At 40.7% G+C, this 22,188-nt stretch overlaps 1 protein-coding gene across 1 annotated transcript; it reads right to left on the bottom strand.

The window, feature by feature from the left end:
• Positions 1-3,268: 3,268 nt before the first annotated feature.
• On the bottom strand, positions 3,269-10,862 carry LOC142844958 (olfactory receptor 4F6-like). The gene is made up of 2 exons (XM_075963732.1): positions 10,826-10,862; positions 3,269-4,212 (listed from the first exon to the last, which is right to left on the bottom strand). The coding sequence occupies exons 1-2, from the start codon at positions 10,860-10,862 to the stop codon at positions 3,269-3,271; spliced, it is 981 nt and encodes a 326-aa protein (XP_075819847.1).
• Positions 10,863-22,188: the final 11,326 nt, after the last annotated feature.

Raw genomic sequence — 22,188 nt, 5'->3', positions numbered from 1 at the left:
TCCAATCCACTTCTGATGCTGTTTTTAGTGGTCAGCCCATGGTGCCGGCATCTTCAAAATCCAGGGGCTTTCTGCTGCAACTGGGCTGTACTTTCATCCCTAGGCTCTCCTGGGCTCTCTTCAGGGACTCTAACCCTGCCACACAGTGACAAAGGGAAACTGCTCTCTATGACCAATGCACACCTTCAAAAACAGCACTGCCTGGGCGAATCTTATACTGCCAAGTTCAGTTGCCAGGACAAGGTACAACCTTGTCATGTCAGGAAAACTTTCCACAAGAGTTCACCTCAAGGATGCTGGTTTCTTCTTACCCAGCACTAATTTCTCAGCCCCAGCTGAGCAGCATCAACTGTTCCATGGAAGAAAAGTTTTTATTTTGGTGTTCTGGTATCTTGTTAATTACAGCTGAGTCTTTAGTCCCAGCTAATTAGCTAACTTCAGAATCTTAATTCAATACAGTGAATGCCCTTGATAAACATCCCTCTGAGACTTCACATGCCAGGCCTCTGTGGTCTGCTGTACTTTCAACATGCATCTTGTCCAAGCTCCTACAGAAGAGCTCACTGTGTGTTAACACTCAGTGGCTTTGTAGCCTAAGGTTCCAAAATCTTTCTATAATCCTCCTCAAAAACTACCTGTTCAAGTCTGTCGCAGCCATACCTCATAATCCTGGTACAATTTCTATCCTATTAGGGTTTCTACTGCTGTAATGAAACACCATAACCTAAAAGCAAGTTGGGAAGGAAAGGGTTTATTTAGTTTATACTTCCATTATTGAAAAAAGCCAGGACAGGAACTCAAGGAGCCCAGGAACCTGGAGGCACAAGCTGATGAAGAAGCTTACTGTCTTTCTCCTCCTGGCTCGCTTTCTTATGGAATCCAGAATCTCCAGCCCAATAATGGCACCAGGGACAATGGGCTGAACCCTTCTTCATCAATCACTAACTCAGAAAAATGCCTATAGCCAGATCTTATGGAGGCGTTTTCCCCACTGAGTTTCTCTCCTTTAGATAACTCTAGCTCGTGTCATGTTGACACAAATGTAGTTAGCATGAGTTATAAGGAGACTCTGCACCAACTTTGAGTGTTGATGAATCAGAACTAATTTTAACAAGGCTTGAAAACAGAGAAATAAAGGAAGTAACTTCAAGGTGAGTATCATTAAAAATGAGTAAAAAGCCAAAGTGAGCATTTGTTGAATGAAATCCAGTATTTGATAAACATGGAAAACCCAACGAGAATACTATAAATGGACGTGTCAGTGAAAAACCATTTGGAGAGCACATCAGACAACTAAGGAAATCAAATCTTGGATGAGAAATGGCAGGAAAGGAGCAGCAATCCATCAAAATAGATTTAATATTTGTACTGTCCTTGTGTTAATTTTAATCACCATGGAGCAAATACTTAGGATAAAGACTTACTTAACAAGGAAACTAAGTCAAATTATAGCTAATGCTAAATCCAAAGCCCTATGATCTGCTTTAAGGTGAGTAGTTTTCTAAAAACTGCAGTGTTCACAGAATCTTCTAACTCAAAGGAAGCTTATTTCTTCTCTGATGCAGGTGCTGGGTTTGCCAACTTTCCTTCTTGGCAGTTCCTCCTTTTGTACTCTATTCAGGGGTTCTCAATCTTCCAAATGATCTGACCCATTAATACAGTTCCTCATGTTGCTGTGACTCCCAACCATAAAATTATTTCATTGCTACTTTGTAACTGCAATTTCGCTACTGTTAGGATGTAAATATCTGATATGTGACCTCTGTAGAGTTGAGACCCATGGTTTGAGACTGCTGTTCCATTACTCCTGTAAGACACCTCAGTTTCCTTGATTCCATTCCAAATGAGAAGTCACACCCTCCTGAGAGACCTGTACTGGACATGGCTCCTGTGCCTCAGGGCCGTGTTCAGCTCTGTACATCTTTCTTTAAACTGACACACTGGTGTCATCAGACAACCCAATCCTCCCATTCTTCTACAAGCTTTCAATCATTCTGCTGATATATTTAAAGTTTTAATAATTTTGATACTTTCTCCTTATTTATTTTCCTATCCGTATGTGTGCATTCTGTTTCCTGTCTTTCTATAAATGCTACTTCTGTGATTATACATTTATATCTCTCTCAAAAACTACTCAACACTTGTTAAAAATGAAAACGTCATAAATTTTGTTTGATTTTATTTGAAATATAGTTTGATTTCATTTGTGATAATAGAATAGGGTAGCACCTTACTTTAAAGTTGAATGATTGGTCTGATGATCTAAATGGAGAACGTTAGCTTCATGATGAGAAAAATTCCGATTAAAATACAACTCAAAGGAAAAGGCAAATTTGGGAAGAGGATGCTTTTCATTACATTCGCTTTATTTTTTTCTTTCCTTCTCCTTGCTTTTGTTTGGTTTTGCTTAAACTCAACTGTTTAGAAATGGAGTTTGACCATGAAGGCTCCTTTAGCACTCTGAGCCCTCTCTGGTCTGGTCTGTGCTGCTGGGAACTCATCTGAAGCAATGGCTTCCCTTGAAAGTCATTCAGTGGAGTTTTATATTGAGTCAACAGTTCTTCATATTAAAGTTTGTCTTTTCAAAAAAATGATGCAGTTTCAGTCTTACTGGTCTTTGAGGAAGCAGATTAGTAAATAAATGATTGATAAACTGAAGGGGTAGAAAATAAATGATCAAAATAGTAAAAAAATCAGAGGAAGTAGAAACTATAAGAATTAAATTTGAAAACAATCTCAAGATTGGAAAGATAAATAGGTAAAAAAAAAATCACGTACCGATTTTTACAAGTTTATCATTATTGCATTCATCATTATACCCATGCAGTATTATTGGTGAGGAATGACATGCACAAACTTTAATTTTTTAGTACATATGTTTTTATTAAGATAGATGATTCTATTTCATGTGTATGAGTGATTTGCTTGCAAGTATGCATGTATACCAATGAATGCTGCCTTTAGCAGAGGCCAGAAGTGGCAATTTGACTCATTTAAACTGGAATTACAGACAGTTTGTGAACCTTCATGTGGGCTCTGGAAACCAATTCTTGGTCCTATGTAAAAACACTGACTGATCTAAACTATTGAGCAATCTCTCTAGTCCATCATGTCTCTTACAGAAACTATTTATTAGTTGGTATTTTACTTTTGGGGAAAGCAAGTGAAGGCATATCAAATTTTGGTACACAAAACATTCTGGATAAATACAACACAGTCAATGTAGCAATATCCATCTGAAATTCTAATATAATTTGTGTGCTTTATATTAAGAAATTTTATTGTAATTAATAAACTGACTACATTGTCTTCTCATTGCCACCTTCATCTCTTTATTCCTAAGTGTATAGATCACTGGGTTTAGAAAAGGGGTAATAACTGCATCAAAGAGAGCAAGAAATTTATCTAGATGTGATGTTGGAAATGGCCACACGTAGAAGAAGATTATTGGTCCAAAGAACAAAATGACCACCATGACATGAGCTGACAGAGTGGAGAGGGCCTTAGATAAACTATCCAAAGATTTCTTTTGAACAGTCATCAAAATAAACACATAGGAGATGATCAGAATTAAAAAGGAGGCCACAGAAATGAACCCACTATTGGCAGTAACCATGAACCCCAAGGTGTATGTGTCCATACAAGCCAGTTTAATAAACCAAGGGAGGTCACAGAAAAAGCTGTCTAGTTCATTAGGGCCACAGAAGGGTAAGTCTATGACAAAAATCAACTGAGTCACTGAGTGAATGAAGCCAGTAATCCAGGAAGCAACTAAAACCAAAATGCACTTTTTTGGACTCATGATAGTCAAGTAGTGCAGGGGCTTACATATGGCAACATATCGGTCAAAAGCCATGGCTATGAGCAGCACCATCTCAGTGCCTCCAACTGCATGGATTAGGAAGATCTGAGTGATACAGCCCCCAAAAGAGATGGTTTTGTGCCTTCTGAAAAGGTCGTAAATCATTTTTGGTGCTGTGGAGGAGCTAAATATCAAGTCGAGAAAGGAAAGATTGGCTAAGAGGAAGTACATAGGGGACTGTAAATGGGGGTCTAAAGTCACAGTTAGCACAATGAGAAAATTCCCCAACAGACTTGCCACGTAGAACATACAGGAAAAGAGGAAGAGGAAGAGCTGGGTTGTCCATGAGTTGGAGAGTCCCAGGAAGACAATTTCAGATACTACAGAGCAGTTTGCTTCACCCATTGACTCTTTTGGCTGTGACAACTCTCATGTCATCTGAAACAGGAGAGCAAGGAGAAACTCTGGTTTAGGACGAGCAATGCTTAATTGACAAAGTCACATGAATGATTAATATGCCGTTGGAGATAGTTTAAGTAAAAGCTTGGAGAATTCTGAGCACAGGAGAAATAGCCTTCTCCATGTAAGAATTCCCCAGTTGTTGACTCAATATGAAGTGGTCAGCCCTGAAATTATATACTTGCAAGTAACATTATATGTACTGAGCAGATTGTACTTATGTATTTATGAGTATATGTATGTAGACTCAATGAAAGGAAAGATGTCATGAGCTTGAAACAAAGCAAGGGGCAAATACATGGATGCAATCAGAGGGAGGTAAGTGACATAATTATAATTTCAAAATATAAAAAAATAAGATGTGCTTCTTCCAGGTCAAATAAATGCAATTAATATTCCTGACATAGACCGTTGTTAAAAAAAATACTAAACTAATTAACTCTTTCACTTACTTGGATAACATATTTCTTTTATTTTAAAAATCCAATTTTGTAGTCATATTTTTGAGTTGACTCTGAGCTAAAGGCTTTTTGGATATTAAATGTGAAGAAATTGTTAAGTGATGGTGGTATTCACAACTGGAACATTCTTTAATATATACTAATATTAAATATATGATTACATTAAATGCCCATATACACATTTCCAGGCAAGAGATGGGCATTTCTCTTATCTCTATATTGAGATGACAAGGTGAAAAAATGGGGCAAAGGATGCAGGTTTATGGCACTCATTGTGTGACTTGGAGAAATTAAAAAAGGGCATGAATACTCTGGAGCAGATTCTGTCTGATACTCAGTTGTGGAAAAAAAAATGATAAACATCAAGTGAAAGAGGCAACCAGAATGAGGGCAGTATGTCATGATCCTCCACACAGAAGTGAGAACGAACATGTCAGAGGATCTGGTGAGGACCTGTCTCTTTGTAGGTAAATACTCCTAAGTTCATTCACAACTAAACATATGGAAAAATAGCAACATAACAGCCTTTTATTATTATTTAGACAGGTATTTAAATATTTGACAAAATACAAGGTTTGGTGGAGAAGCAAGCATTCTCACATCTGTTAGCAGAGAAAGCAAGAGGTTAGGTTTCAAATGCCGTCTGAGTTTTTACATAAGTGTTTTTGCATTGGTTCAGCACTTATGTCTTTAAGATTGAAAATTCTAGAGTGTATTCATGTGTATGTTTCTGTGAATAAGGTAGACAGTGAAAGAACATTTTTTTTTGTTATTTTGGCTAAAGTACTGTTTTCAAGCTCAATGTCTTGAAAATGCCTTCCATGAAAGTAGAGACATAACATTGACCAGCTGGAATAATGTCCACAAACAATGTCCACACTTGCTTATTACATTTTTACAAACTATAGTAACTTATTCCCTTTTAAACCATTGTTAACTTGAAAGTTTAAAAATTGCAATATTCTAAGAAGAGTTATTCACCTAGGTCCTGTGTCACATTAAATTTAATTTAAAAATCTGGAAATCAGCTGTGGACATAGTTGGTGGACTGTCGAGCTGGTTAATTCTCTGCATCTATTTAAATCTCAGTTCCCCAGGTGTGAAACTTGCTATTTGTTTCTCAGAATGACTATGCTTTAAAGGAGGGCAGAACTGGGACTGAAGCTGATGCTAGGACAGGGGTCGCTCTTCTCAAATTGACAACGGGCATCATTGAGAGGCCAACATCCACAAACTCACTGAATGTAGAGAGTTTGAGCTCGTGCCTGTCTGGAGCCTTCACTTGTATGTTCTAGTCTCTCTGGTGAGGGAAGGTACTCTGAAGGGTACTGAAAGAGAAACATGGACACCAAACCAGTCACAAAATCCTCAATGTAAAATCTGTCCTGCTTGCCAGGTGTGCTGGGGCCATGGTGGCACAGAACTTGTGAGAAGAGCCAACCAATGTCTGATGTCAATGCCATGAGAGAGAGTCCATGCCTTATATTGTGTGGGATGGTTAAGAATCAGAGACTTAGGGCAGAATCAAAATGAATGGGGAAAAATCATTAAAATGATTACTAATAATATTCTTCTATAATCATAGATTGATGCCTTGTTCAGTCAGTATCAGAGAAGCTTCCTCTGGTAGATGAGAGTGAGTGCTCAACCACAGCAGACAAAACGCAGGAGGAAGAGTCTAAATTGAGGGCCTTCATCAGGTCCGTCCCCTCTGCACTTGGGGAAGGGAAGAAAGATTGTAGGAATCAGAGAGGCTGGAGGATGCAAGGAGAGCATGAGCCACTGAACCAACTAAGTGGGTGCATATGGCCTCAGAGAGACTGAAGTGGGAAGTATGGGGTTTGCACGGCTCCTCACCAGGTTCTCTGTGTGTGTTAAGGTGTTTTTGTGGGACTTTTAACACTGAGCGTGTATCTCTGACCCCTTTGCCTGCTCTTAGGACTCTCTTCTTTCACAGGGTTGCCTTGTCCAGCCTCCATTTGAGGGCTTTTGCCTTGTCTTATTGTACCTTGCTTTGTCATGTTTGGTTGGTGTCTCTTGGAACCTACTCCCTCCTGCAGGGAACCAAAGGCAGAGGGGACCTAGTGGAGAGGACCTGGGGAAGAAGATAGGTGAGGGAGTGGGGAACAGTCGAGGGAGAGAAAACTGACAGGTTGCATTGTCTGAGAGCAGAAATACATCTTCATTTAACAAAAGGGCAGAAAAGTAGTTTAAATCTAATACTTCAGTGAAAACAGATTGAAGACTGAATAGTGTTTATTAATGAGGATTCAGACCTCAGTTCCACTGTCTTACCTGTGTTCATCTGAGTGCAAGAGTCTGTGCTCACACTTCCGCTGCTATGTGTGAAGTGTAACAGGAAATGCCTCAGGGTTCTCTACAGAGTAGGGCATTCCCTCCTGTGCTCAGGGCAGCTCATCCTTTCCTGGGCCAACATCAACAGGCAATGGACTTTAAATCATGTGAAATTAGCATCGATGGAGCAGGCTGATAATGCTAGAGTTTTTGTTAAAATCACAAGTCAACATTTGAAACAGATCAGGAAAAGACTGGCTATTTACTTTTTCTTTTCAATTATTAAAAGCTGTTGAAGTAAATTAGAAGTTTCTGGATAGTGCTGAAAAATTTCCTCAAGAGTTCAATATAATCACCAGAAGCTTCTCCACTGTATCCTCTTCCTGGGATGTACAGAGAGAGGTCAGGACATTGCTCAGTGTCCTAGAAGTTATGTAGAGAGGACATTAGACCTGCATGCTTTTACATGAGTCCTTAGTGCTCCTGGGACAGACTGGAAGGCTACTATCACCCCAGTGAAACTTTGCTGCATGTTTGTGACAGTCTTTTGATTCTAAACTAAGATAACAAAGGTCCACGAAGGGTGAGGACTCTGCTTAAGCCTTAGAACAAACTGTTGGAAAATCTGAGTAAGTGTGTTTCCCTCTTGGTCTCATCAGTCCAGATTTATTTATTATTTCATTCCACCTCCTTATTTTTCTATGATTGTCCTACACTTTGTGTCCTGCCTGTGGATCAAGGAATCACAATACATCACTTGGATGAAATTTTAAGAAGAGAAGGTTTTGAAGGTTTTATCACATAGTATAAATCAAGTTTTAATCAATTGTTTGCCAATCATCCCATATTGATGATACAATATGAGAATGTCTCTTAACAGCTTATTGTATATCTATATAAATATTGTATTTACAGTTAGAATTCAGCCCTTCAACATATCTATCTATCTATCTATCTATCTATCTATCTATCTATCTATCTATCTATCATCTATCTATCTATCTATCTATCTATCTATCTATCTATCTATCTATCTATCTATATGAACCCTAGCTTCTTTACTGTTTTCCAAAATTATTGATATTTTTCCCACCTGGCTACACTTCAATTCTTATTTTATTCCCTTTGTGGAACACACATGTAAGACTTCCATGAAAATGCCACTGGAGGAATATCTACCATGTTGAACACCTCATGGCTTTGCTCATTCCTCTGATTTGTATATTTTACTTGATATGTTGCAATTTCCACGTTGAATTTATTTTTATAGTTGATTAGGTTTTTCTTCTGCTCAATGTGTTTCCATTGAATTTCTGATTTTCTTCAAAGATAGTTCTATCAGTGGGATAGACAGAGGTGCAAGGAAGTGCTGGATAGGTAGGTCAGAACGAGCAAACACACACACACACACACACACACACACACGTATGATCACAGCCACATGCGTGTGCACTTACACAAAGTTCAAAAGTCAGCATCTGAGTCTTGCTGTGAGCCTATTGCTATTGCACTGCTGTATAAAAAAGGAACAAGTCGGGCCATTGAAAACGTGGTACTGCTGACAGAAGAGGACAGGAGAGCGATTGAATTAATTTCGTGGGGCTGTCGTAACAAACTCCCATGAACTGAGTTGCTTGAAACAGCAGAAATGTGCACCTGACCAGTGATCCCACTGCTGCCAATATCACCACCTCCATTCCATGTTGACCACCACTACCCACTCCCATGCAGCTGCTACCACCACCATCACCGCTGCCACCATGGCTGCCTATATCCCTGTACTTTCTGTCCATTGAATGCACATCAATCTCCAATTATTTCTCAATTCTGTGGTCTCGATCCCTGGAACCAACATCTGTCGGGAGAGAGGTTTGTTTTTAGCTTGGTGTTTTATACGGCATATTCAGTTCACTGGGGTCCGTGACAGCCTGGTGGTGGAAGTTGGCCAGTACACAGAGGCGCACTGTGGCCACTTCTGTTTACATCTTGGCAGCTCAGAAGAGAGAGCTCAGGCTGGAGCTACAGGTGGATGTAACCTTTAAGGTGTCCTGCCGCCCATTTCTGCTAGCCAGGCTGCAAGTTGCAAAGGCCCCAGCGCTTCCGAAGCAGTGCCAGCTAGCTGGAGATGGAGTTCAAGCACAGAAGCCTGTGTGTCAGGGTATTTCACACTTAATCCACAGCACCTGTGCTTTCAAGGAGGTTCTGAAGGGCAGTAACTACTGCTAGGCACAGCATGGTTTCTACACATAAAAGTGAAGTGTGGAAATTCATTATGACTCCATCTAGAAGCTCCCGTCGCATTTTTCAAGGGTTCTGACCCCTGATCTGGGCAGGGTAAATTTAAGGGAAAGCCCTCTTTTTTTGGGGGGGGGAGTAGGGGGAAGACAAGGGAAAGAGGAAGAAGGAGGGTAAATCTAAACAAAGTGTGATGATTCATATGCATGAAAATGTCGTAAAGACCCCCCTTTTTGTACCCTCACTGACAAAAATTAATAACAAAATATAACCTCAAGTTCAGGGATAGAGAAAACTAGTTTGGAGAAGAGTGTGTGTTAGGTGGATTGAAGCCAGCAGTATGTATCTCATTTGCTTTGGGGATCATATGTATTTTCTGTTTATTTCAGAGGTAAGTTATAACAAGGAACAAAACTCTCCCGAGGAGCTGTTTTGTTAATTTTTAAATTTAGTTAAGAATATGAAGTGAATCATATGTAATAGACACCACTCTAGGAATAAGCACAAAAGATAGACGGCCTTACCTGGAATTTGGAATGTGGACTCCTCATCTCATGTCATTTTTTAAAAAAGATTTATTTATTTATTTATTTATTTATTTATTATGTATACAGTGTTCTGTCTGTCTGTATGCTTGCTCACCAGAAGAGGGCACCAGATCTCATTATAGATGGCTGTGAGCCACCATGTGGTTGCTGGGAACTGAACTCAGGACCTCTGGAGGAGCAGTCTGTGCTTTTAACCTCTGAGCCACCTCTCCAGCCCCCCCCCATGTTATTTTTAATATATTTATGTTGAACTATTTTTGAAATCTTGATAATGGAAGCCACTCACTTAATAACAGTCTTGATTCTTTTTAGGGGATGAAATGGTTGGATTTTTCTTTGTGGTGTTAAATATTAATTATAGCACACCTTTTTCTACTTTCTAGGTATCTTAGAGTATCCTTGGAGGAGTTTGAGTTAGGAGAAAAACATCTGTTAAATTTTATTCTCAGGGGCTGGAGAGATGGCTCAGCGGTGAAGAGCACTGCTTGCTCTTCCAAAGGTCCTGAGTTCAATTCCTGGCAACCACATGGTGGCTCACAACCATCTGGAATGAGGTCTGGTGCCCTCTTCTGGCCTGCAGATATACACACAGACAGAATATTGTATACATAATAAATAAATAAATATTAAAAAATTATTCTCAACACCTTAAAATATTTAATATGGACTTGGGATGAGAGTTGAAGTTTTGGTTTGGTTTTTTGAGACAGGGTTTCTCTGGCTCTGTTGGAATGTTGTTTTGTAGACCAGCCTGGCCACGAACTCATGGGGATCCATCTGCCTCTGCCTCTTGAATACTGGTATTAAAGGATAGCACCATCACTGTCTGGTTGGGAGCTGAAGTTTTAAAAAGGGAGGGAGCATCTACACAAGGGTACACGAGAACTGGAGAAGGAGAATCCATCTCCGTGTTCTAAGTGTGTCGTAAGATGGTTACATCAGTTTCATCTTCTGGTGTTTGAGAAACTCAGACTAAAACAAACAAGCAAACAAACAAAAAATATAAACAAACGAACAAACAGAACCCCTCCAAAACAGTAACTGTTGTGAACTCTTGATCATCCTTTATTCCTCCAGGAGTCACCTCAAACCAGAGTCCTGGAATAATGGTCCCTGATCACTGTCTTTGAGTGGCTACTAAGTTTTCCATTTGCAGCGAACTTTGAAAAACATGAAAACAGTAAAGAACAAAGGGTCTTGGACTAGAGAGATGGCTCAGAGGTTAAGAGCACTGGCCGCTCTTGAGTTAAATTCCCAGCAACCACACGGCTGCTTTCAACCTTCTATAATGAGATCTGGTGCCCTCTTCTGGCACACAGTCACAAATGCAGGCAGGACACTGTTTACAAAATAAATAAACCTTAAAAAAAAAAGCAAATGGTCTTTCCTAATTAAGAAGTACTGAAGTCAGGGATGGTAATGCCTCCAGAAGATCCTTTATTGTATAGGATTGTTTTGGCTATCCTGGGTTTTTTGTTTTTCCATATAAAGTTGATTATTGTCCTCTCCAGATCTGTGAAGAATTTTGATGGGATCTTGATGGGGATTGCATTGAATCTATAAATTGCCTTTGGTAGAATTGCCATTTTTACTATGTTGATCCTCCCAATCCAAGAGCAAGGGATGTCCATCCATTTTTTGGTATCCTCTTCAATTTCTTTCTTCAATGCCTTAAAGTTCTTGTCAAATAGATCTTTCACTTCCTTGGTTAGATTTACCCCAAGATATTTTATGCTGTTTGTGGCTATCGTGAATGGAGAAGCTTCTCTGATTTCCCTCTCTGCTTCCATATCCTTTGAGTATAGGAGGGCGACTGATTTTTTGGAGTTGATCTTGTATCCTGCCACATTACTAAAGCTATTTATCAGCTGTAAAAGTTCTTTGGTGGAATTTTGGGGGTCGCTTATGTACACTATCATATCATCTGCGAGTAACGAAAGTTTAACTTCTTCCTTTCCAATTCGAATCCCCTTGATCCCATTATGCTGTCTTATTGCTATTGCCAAAACTTCCAGCACTATATTGAAGAGGTATGGCGAAAGTGGGCAGCCTTGTCGTGTTCCTAAGTTAAGCGGGATGGCTTTGAGTTTCTCTCCGTTTAATTTGATGTTAGTTGTCGGCTTGCTGTATATAGCTTTTATTATATTTAGGTATGACCCTTGTATCCCTAATCTCTCCAAGACTTTTAACATAAATGGATGTTGAATTTTGTCAAATGCTTTTTCAGCATCTAATGAAATGATCATATGGTTTTTTTCTTTCAGTTTATTTATATGATGGATTACATTGATAGATTTTCGTATGTTGAACCAGCCCTGCATCTCAGGAATGAAGCCTACTTGATCATAATGGATAATTTTTCGGATGTGTTCTTGAATTCGGTTTGCCAGTATTTTGTTGAGGATTTTTGCGTCGATATTCATGAGTGAGATCGGCCTGTAATTCTCTTTCCTGGTTGAGTCTTTGTGTGGTTTTGGTATCAGAGTAACTGTAGCTTCATAAAAGGAATTTGGTAATGACCCTTCTGTTTCTATATTGTGGAATACATTGAGGAGTATAGGTATTAGGTCTTCTTGGAAGTTCTGGTAGAATTCTGCATTGAAACCATCTGGCCCTGGGCTTTTTTTCCGAGCTACAGTAATGAAAACAGGGTGGTACTGGCATAAAAACAGAGAAGTCGACCAATGGAATCGTATAGAAGACCCGGACTTTATCCCACAAACCTATGAACACCTCATTTTCGATAAAGGAGCTAAAAGTATACATTGGAAGAAAGAAAGCATCTTCAACAAATGGTGCTGGCACAACTGGATGTCAACTTGTAGAAGAATGAAAATAGACCCATATCTATCACCGTGCACAAAACTCAAGTCCAAATGGATTAAAGACCTCAATATCAGCCCGAAAACACTGAATCTGATAGAAGAGAAAGTGGGCAATACCCTACAACAGATGGGCACAGGCGATCGCTTCTTAGGTATAACCCCAGAAGCACAGACATTAAGGGCAACATTGAATAAATGGGACCTACTAAAACTGAGGAGCTTCTGTAAAGCAAAGGACACTGTCACTAAGACACAAAGGCAACCTACTGACTGGGAGAAGATCTTCACCAACCCCGCAACAGACAAAGGTCTGATCTCCAAAATATATAGAGAACTCAAGAAACTAGACTTTAAAAGGCTAATTAACCCAATTAAAAAATGGGGCGCTGAACTGAACAGAGAATTCTCAACAGAAGAAGTTCAAATGGCCAAAAGACACTTAAGGTCATGCTCAACCTCCTTAGCGATCAGGGAAATGCAAATCAAAACAACTTTGAGATATCATCTTACACCTGTAAGATTGGCTAAAGTCAAAAACACCAAGGATAGCCTTTGCTGGAGAGGCTGTGGAGGAAGGGGTACCCTCATCCATTGCTGGTGGGAATGCAATCTTGTGCAACCACTTTGGAAGTCAGTGTTTCGGTTTCTCAGGAAATTCGGGATCAACCTACCCCTGGACCCAGCAATACCACTCTTGGGAATTTACCCAAGAGATGTTCTATCACATGTCAAAAGCATTTGTTCAACTATGTTCATAGCAGTATTATTTGTAATAGCCAGAACCTGGAAACAACCTAGATGCCCTTCAATGGAAGAATGGATGAAGAAAGTATGGAATATATACACACTAGAGTACTACGCTGCGGTAAAAAACAATGACTTCTCGAATTTTGCATGCAAATGGATGGAAATAGAAAACACTATCCTGAGTGAGGTATCCCAGACCCAAAAAGATGAACATGGGATGTACTCACTCATAATTGGTTTCTAGCCATAAATAGGGCTCACGGAGTCTACAATAGGCGAATCTAAAGAAGCTAAGTAAGAAGGTGAACCCAAGGAAAAACATATAGTTATCCTCTTGGATAAGGGAAGTAGACAAAATTGCCGGGGAGAAAAGTGGGATCTTGGGGGTGGGGTGGGATGGGGGTTAGGGGAGATGGGGAGAGAAAAGGTAGAAGGGAAGGAGGGGGGACTTAGGGAAACAGGAGGATCGGGATAAAGGAAGGTTGGATAGGGGAGCACAGAACCACAATTCTTAGTTAAGGGACCCACTTTAGGGTGGGCAGGGGACCTGACCCTAGAGGGGCTCCCAGGTGCCCAAGCTGAGGTCCCCAGTTAGTTTCCTGGGCAGCTGAGGATAGGGAACCTGAAATGACCCTACCCTAGAGCAATACTGACGAATATATTGCATATCATCCTAGAACTTGCATCTGGCGATGGATGGAGATAGAGACAGAGACCCACACTGGAGCACTGGACTGAGCTCCCAAGGTCCCAATGAGGAGCAGAAAGAGTGAGAACATGAGCAAAGATGTCGGGACCACGAGGAGTGCACCCACCCACTGAGACAGTGGAGATGATCTACTGGGAGCTCACCAAGGCCAGCTGGACTGTTACCAGAAAAAGCATGGGATAAAACTGGACTCTCTGATCATGGCGAACAATGAGGGCTGATGAGACGCCAAGGACATTGGCACGCGGTTTTGATCCTACGCAATGTGCTGGCTTGGTGGGAGCCTAGCCAGGCTGGATGTTCACCTTCCTAGATATGGATGGAGGGGGGAGGACCTAGGACTTACCACAGGGCAGGGAACCCTGACAGCTCTTTGGACTGGAAAGGGAGGGGGAGAGGAGTGGGGGGAAGGGGAGAGGGGTGGGAGGAGGGGGAGAAGAGTGGGAGGAGGGGGAGAAGTGTGGGAGGAGGGGGAGGGAAATGGGAGGCTGGTGGGAGGAGGTGGAAATTTGTTTTTTTTTCTTTTTTTTATCCTCCTTTTATCAATAAAAAATTAAAAAAAAAGAAGTACTGCCGTTGTCTGGCGGTGTTCTTTTGGAGTGCACTAACATTTCCTGGGAATAATGATATGAATTTGTGTGGCTAGAGTGACGGACCGTCGTTCAAAATAAACGGTTTTGAATTTGGTACTACAACCCTGCTCATGGGGGCGTTGTTCAGCAACTTCTTTTCTGAACACACACCCACTTCGCTCACAAGCCTGTCTAATTTCTGCTGCCTGGAAGCCATTCCCACCTACTACTTCTTAGTCACCAGGGTTTCTGTTTTCTGGTGGCTAAAGAGCTCTGCTTCGTGTCCTCTTCCTTTTATCTCAGACATTGCTATTTGTGTTTTGGTGAGAGAGCCAAGAACAAGCACCAGAGCACAGGGAAGAACTAGATTTAGGACTGTGTGTGTGGGTGGATGCGGGGATTGGAGGTGCTGATACAGGGTGTGGGAAGGGTCAATAAAGAGACCCGTGTTCATAGGGCCTAGCTCAGCACCTGGCATCAAGTAACTGCTTCACAACTATTCGTTGAAAGCTAAGTTATAGTTATTGATTTTCATGCTCTGTTTTGCAAAAATTATTTGTTTGCTCACAATCAGCATAAACAGAATATAAGATGCAAAAAAATCAAAACCAGGAAAAATATACCTAAGGATGAATACGTAAGTTAAAAGATGAATTAAAAGAAAATCCTGAGTTATTCCAAAAACCTACTTTACTGAGGCATAGTCTATTCTGAGTTTTTTTTAAAGAAGTTTTTATTGTTACATGGCTGGAGAGATGACTGTGTGTGGTTAAGAGTGTTTACCGCTATCACCAAGACTCTTGAGTTCATTCTGCCAGCATTCAGGTTTTGGTAACTATAAATAATGCCATGGTGCTTGTGTATAGGCTTTTATATGGAGGAACTCACATCTGATGCCTTCGACGTCTGCAGCACCAGCACTCATGTGCGCATGCACAGACAGATAGAAATACAAACACGATTAAGAACAATACATCTTAATTTTTCTATTACATGCATTTATTTATTCTGTGAGTGTGCCAACAGAATGCCATATAGAGGCCAGCGGACAGTTTGTGTGAGTTCATTCTCTTCTACCATGTGGGTTCCAGGAAGCCTTCTTGCTATAGTCTGTCACTTTCAAATTTACCTTTTTACAAAAAGTTCACAGTAAATTTCAACTTTTCAAAGAGCTCTGTGTATCCTTCCCAGGTCCTCTAAGGACTACAGCTTTCATAACTACAGTGTCATAATAAACTCGGGAAACCAGCCTTGTTGGTAAATGTGTATGGTTCTTTCTTATTTTGCCTTTTTGTGGGTTTGGGAGCCAGGGATTTCAACTTGGGTCACCTGCAGTATCAGTGTGCACTCTTAATTACTGGTCCATCTTTCTAACCACATAATAATAAATACTTTTTAATGAAAGAGTCGACTGCACTGGTAAAGTCAGTTTTTAGAACAACCCAGGGTCTTAAAATCCACCTCAGCTTATTTCCTTGCCCTTATCCATGCTTCGCTGGTCCCACACCCAGCCAGGATGCACATCTGTCTGTCTCCCCAAGGATCTCTTTATACTTCCTGCTTGTAGTCACAGCTGTCCTCCCCTCCCACCTCCCCTTATCCGGGCAGCCACTAGCTGGATTAGTCTGTTTTCCATCCCTGGAATTTGTCATATTAAGAATGTTGTATGAATAGATCACACAGATAGGATTATGTTTATGCCTCTTGGCTTGTTTTTCACTTAGTGTAATGCTCTCCAGAGCTATGTTCTTCAGTACTGAATTTATTTTCTTTTGTTACCATTTGGTATTCCACAAAATAGAATTTATCACAGTTTATTCAACTGTGCACAGAATAATGAGCTCGTGGTTGTTGCCAGGTTTTGGTAACTATAAATAAAGCCATGGTGCTTGTATACAGGCTTTTATATGGAGGTAATTTTCACTGGCTTGTGTAGCAGATATATATATATATATATATATATATATATATATATATATATATATATATATATTGTGTTACTTTGAGACAGGCTCTGTATATGTAGTACAGGTAAAACTCAAGTTTACTGTCAGATCAGGCTGACTTTGAACTTGTGATCCTCTCTGCCCAGGCTCCCAAATAATTTGGATTGGTATGTTTAGTTTTATATGAAATTGTCCAACTGTGGTCATTCTTTTATGTTCCTTCCCCCAACAATCCAGTTGTTCTATGTCTTTGACAGTCTTTGGTATTGAGTTTCTTTTCTTTTCTTTCTTTCTTTCTTTCTTTCTTTCTTTCTTTCTTTCTTTCTTTCTTTCTTTCTTTTTGCTTTTTTGAGACAGGATTTCTCTATGTTGCCATGGCTGTCCTGAAACTCACTCTGTAGACCATGCTGGTCTTAAACTCATAGAGATCTGCCTGCCTGTTGGTAGAGGCTGCTTGTTTGTTCCTGGCTGCCCAGATCCAAAATAAACACATAGAAACTATATTATTTGCAATACTGTTTGGCCAATAGCTTAAGCATATTTTTAGCTAGTTCTTATATGTTAAATTAAAACCCATTTCTATTAATCTGTATATTGCCACGTGACTGTGTCTTACTGGCAACGTTCTGACATATCTGTCTCCAGCAGCAGCTATGTAGTTTCTTTCCTATTCAGCCTACTTTCTCCCAGCATTCAGTTTAGTTTTCCTGCCTAGCTCTATTTTGCCCTATCACAGGCCAAAGCAGTTACTTTATTCATTAACCAATAAAAGCAACACATTTACAGAAGGACTTCCCACATCACCTGTCTCTGCCTCCTGAGTGCTGGGATTAAAGGCGTGTAGCACCACTGCCTGGTTGCATTTATTTCTTTATTTTTCCTTCCCTCCCCTCTTCTCCCATCCCCTTCCTTCCCTCCCTCCCTCTCCCATCTTCTTTCTTCTTTACTCCCTCCCTTCCTTCCTCCCTTCCTCCCTTCCTCCTTTCTCCCTCCTTCCCTCCCTTCTTCTTCTTCTTCTTCTCTCTCTCTCTCTCTCTCTCTCTCTCTCTCTCTCTCTCTCCTTTTTTCTTTCTTTCTGTGTATGGGTATGTACCTCTGTGCATGTACAGGCCAGAGGTAGACCTTGAGATTCTTCCCCTATAACCCTCCATCTCATCTTTTGGAAAGAGTCCCTTGCATCATTTATTGATTAGACTTACTTGTCCATGAACTCTGGGACTCTGCCTGTAACTGATCCCCAGTACTAGAGTTAAAGGCATAGAGCACCAAACCCAGTTTTTGTGGGTGTTGGGGATCTGAACTGAGGTTCCTCATGTTTGTGAAGCAGACACTGCTCACAGAGCAATTCTCCCCAGCCTGTTCATTTTTATCTCAACTGCTATAACAGGTGTGATTTTTTTGTTATTACCTTGTGACTTTATTTGCATTTCTTTAGTGGCTGGTGATATCTTTCATTGGTTTTTAAATATTCCCTTCCCTAAATTTCTTCCTTTTGAACAATAAAAATTATCTGAGACCAAATTTTATTTCTCGTTCTTACTATTTAACATTCTATTTTTTTCCCTTTCTCCAGCATCTCACACCAACAGTAGCCTGAAGTAGGAGGGCCTGTGTTTAGGAAGAAACCCTCCCACCTCCAGGTCTCTGTCCTTTCTTGTAGGAGACAAGGAAGTCCTTGAAGTCATAATCGTAGGGGAAACAGGAATGTTGACATGCAGGGCTATCTCTTCAAAGGGAAAGATGTCTGACCTGCTTTCTGTCCAGAAGACTGGAAACAGAGGTGGTTAATAGTCTGTTGACCTTTGTCCCATCTGTATTACCCAGACCACACCAGATCCTTCCCGGGACCCATAAGATGTCACATGTACCTATAGAACCCATCTTTATGAAAGATGTCACATGTACTTTACAAAGAGTTTTGGTGGAGTCATCCTTTAAGCTTTATTATGCACATGTGACTGAGTTAATTATCACCAGAAAACTTTTTCCAAATTATGCTGTACTTAAATATGCCTAAAATAAACTTCCAGGTGTCAGACTCCGAACTAACACGGGTTAATGGGTCATGTTGAACCAGACTTCTTTCTTTCCTCACTTGGCTAGACCCTTTGTTGGCTATGTTGGTCACATAGATCACCTCCACACTTTCTGAAGCTCCCTCCCCCATTCCACATCTCTGTCTTTTCTGAAGCCCTCCATTCCCAGGTCTCTGTCCTTTCTGGTTTCCTCACCTTTAGACACAAAGGGTGCTATTGTCTAAGATATCCTGGGTCCATCAAGATAAGCGATGACAGCATCACGCAAGAGTTCAAGTTTTCTTCCTGCAGCAAACAGGGACACTCCAGCTTCCTGGAGTCATGAAGATAAGAGATCCAAAGGTATCCTGTTTCCTTACTGCCTGGGGTCCTTCGTGGAGAAGTAAGGTAGACCAACTATTCAAGCAGTTTTCATTTTTTTCTTTTCCAGTAATATTTTTCATTTGTGAGTTTTGACTTTTGTTGGAGATTTTTGTTTATTCTGAGTTCTTAGTTTTTGAAGCAGGGTCTTAGTTTAGCCTTCCTATATACTCTGTAATTCAGGCTGCCTTTAAATTCCTAATCCTCCTTGCTCTGCCTTTAAATTCCAGGATCATAAGCATGTGCTGGCAAGTGCGGTTAATTGGTAACATTTTCAAATATGTACACAACAGCACCTTGATCATCTTCACCCCACTGTTTTCTTTTGCCTTCTCCTTTCCCTTCCCCTCTTTTTCCCCCTTTCATGTTATATACATTTACATCTAAACTCACATAATGATGCAAAGCTTGCAGATTTGTGAACTCTTACCCTTCTGCAGCTGATGTTATCTTCTTCTTCTTGTTGTACCAAAGGTCACACAGAAAAGCCTCAAAAACAGCAACCACAAAGACCAGGCATAGACCCCCAACTCTGAAGCACCATCAGCAGAACCTTCCCACAGATCTGCTTCTCTCACTGTGGTCCGCATGGCAGCTGAAGCAGCTCCTCTCCTTGAGAACTCCAGTGGTCACCTGCTGTGGGACAGTGGTTTTACCTTGTAAAGATTTGTTTCTTGTACTTGTTTAATAAGATGCTTATTGGTCAGTAGCCAGACAGGAAGTAGAGGCAGGGCAATGAGAACAGGAAAATTCTGGGAAGATGATTCAGTTTGCAGTCATCACTCAGATGCAGAGGAAGCAAGATGAGAAGGCCTTGCTAATAAAAGGTACCAAGCCCCGTGGCTAACACAGACAAAATTTATGAGCTAATATAAGTTATAAGAGTTGATAAGAAAAGCCTGAGCTACTAGGCCAACTAGTTTATAATAATGTAGACCTCTGTGTAGTTCTTTTGGTACGAATGGCTACAAGACTGGACAGGACAGAATCGTCGGTCAACAGAATGGCACCCACATGGACAACTGCATCCACAGAAAACCTGAGAGAGTTGGGAAGTAATTCTAGACACAAACAAACAGAATTAAGCATGGCTTCTTGATAGCAGCATTTTCCCAGGAGGGCTCTGCTTGCTAGAGGAAAATGGGTCTCATTTAAGAAAGGCTTCCTGACTCAGCTTAAGCTGCAAAAACTTGCAGCTCTTTTAAGAGGTCCTATCACAAAACACTTACATGATGTTGATGAATAGGCAAACACATGCTTTTTGGTGGTGGCAGGGACCTTGAAACTCCATAGAGTTGTGGCAATAAACGTGACTCTGGCTAGTATCTCTGCCATGAGGCTAGGCTCTCAGAAAGCTAAGGAATGGGGTAGATCCAGCCTTCAAAGCCATAGCTTTAATCCTCATCATATCGCTTAGTAAATTAAAGACTCATGTGGTCAGAAAAAGAGAGATATACAGTAAAAATAGATTCAGATGAAGAAAACATCTAAATGGTTTACAATATGTTTAAAAATATATGTAGGCTTGAGAGAGAAAAGAAAAAGGATAAAGTCCTTAAAATAAAAAAGAAAGAAAGAGAGTAGTTGGGTGTGGTGGCACTAACCTTTAATCCCAGCACTTGGGAGGCAGAGGCAGGCAGATCTCTGTGAGTTCAAGGATAGCCTGGTCTACAGAGTGAGTTCCAGGACAGCCAAAGATACAAGAGGAACCCTGTCTCAAAAAGCCAAAAAATAAAAAATAAAATAAATACAGTTTAAAATAAAGCCACATAAAGATGAAAAATACATAGAGAGTCTGGATACTGAATGTTATTGTGTTGTCTTTAAATTGTTTGATGGCTGAGGAAGGAGAAAAAGCTGCTAAAAGATATTAGATTATAAATGCTGCTGAATTAATTCAACATATATATTTTGAAAATACCTTGACTTCAAAATTTAAATCAAAAGGTATGTTACTTTGAAGAAGAGGCTTTGCTTTTGTTTTCACAGAAGAGGCTGTGGATTCATTCTTGGCTAAGAAAAATCATGTTTGATCAAGGAAGAACCCCCTGAAGAATCTCCAATAGGAGCAGATGGTTGAGATGATCCAACATTGCAGAGGATCTCTGTTGAAGTTTCCTCTGAGTTCTGCATCCAGAATAGTTTCAAGACTGCAGGCTGAGATTATTAAGCCTCACAGAATATTCCATTCAGGACTTGACCATAATTCAGAATTTTCTTTAGATCCCCATAAGATTATCAGTGCCCTCAACCAGCAGGAAGTAGCCTGGAAAACTATGCCTGCATTCCCAAAACAAGGATTATATGTTTTTCTTTGTTTAGAGGGTTGGTTACAAGTTGTATGGATAATGGTCAGAAAGAAAGCTAAACAAGGATGATTCAATTCAGAGTTCTTGTTTTATTTTTTTAAAGGGGGGGAATGCTTTGTGACAATGGTTTTACCCTGTAAAGATTTGTTTCTTGTACTTGTTTAATAAAATGCTGGTTGGCCAGCAGCCAGGGAGGAAGTATAGGCAGGACAACCAGGCAGAAAGTAGAGGAAGGGCAACGAGAACAGGAGAATTCTGGGAAGAGGAAAGATTCAGTCTGCTGAGCTACTAAGCCAACTAGTTTATAATTAATGTAGACCTCTGTGTAGTTCTTTGGGATTGAATAGCTGTGGGACGGGCGGGAGAGAAACCTCTGTCAGCAGTCACCCAATGCTTGTAGATCCCATTCTAACAGGGCATCATACCCTCAGGCTGGATGTCCATGCTAAGAGCTTCCCACATAGGGTACAGGTCAGAGAGAAAATCACAGACGAGAAGTTGAAGGCCCAAACATGTGATGTTGATGATGCCTTCCAAGGCTGTGCTGTAGGACATAGCCACTGCTGGGGACTCTGTTACATTCTCGAAGCTAGCTCAGGAAGTCAAGTATCTCTAGAATCTCCCACACAGTTATCCTTAGCTCCATCAAGTTGAGAACAGTGAGAAGGACCTGACCTTCACCCACTGTCCCAGGAAAACCCTCACATCCCTTTTCTCTGCCCACACTCACCTCTTTTGTGCTTCCCCAGGCGTGCCCATCTGCCAGTGTTGCCCAGAGGTTCTCCTCATTCTCTGCCAACTCTTGTGTCTCTGTGTCCCAGGCTTCAGGGCCCAAGTATGTTTCTGTTCATGGCCCCTGAGCCCCTGCCCTACCATTTTCTGTG

This window comes from Microtus pennsylvanicus, chromosome 2 (assembly GCF_037038515.1).
Source record: "Microtus pennsylvanicus isolate mMicPen1 chromosome 2, mMicPen1.hap1, whole genome shotgun sequence".
Lineage (NCBI taxonomy): Eukaryota > Metazoa > Chordata > Mammalia > Rodentia > Cricetidae > Microtus > Microtus pennsylvanicus.
Note: the sequence above shows the minus strand (reverse complement) of the source record. Positions and strands in the feature narration are given on the sequence as shown.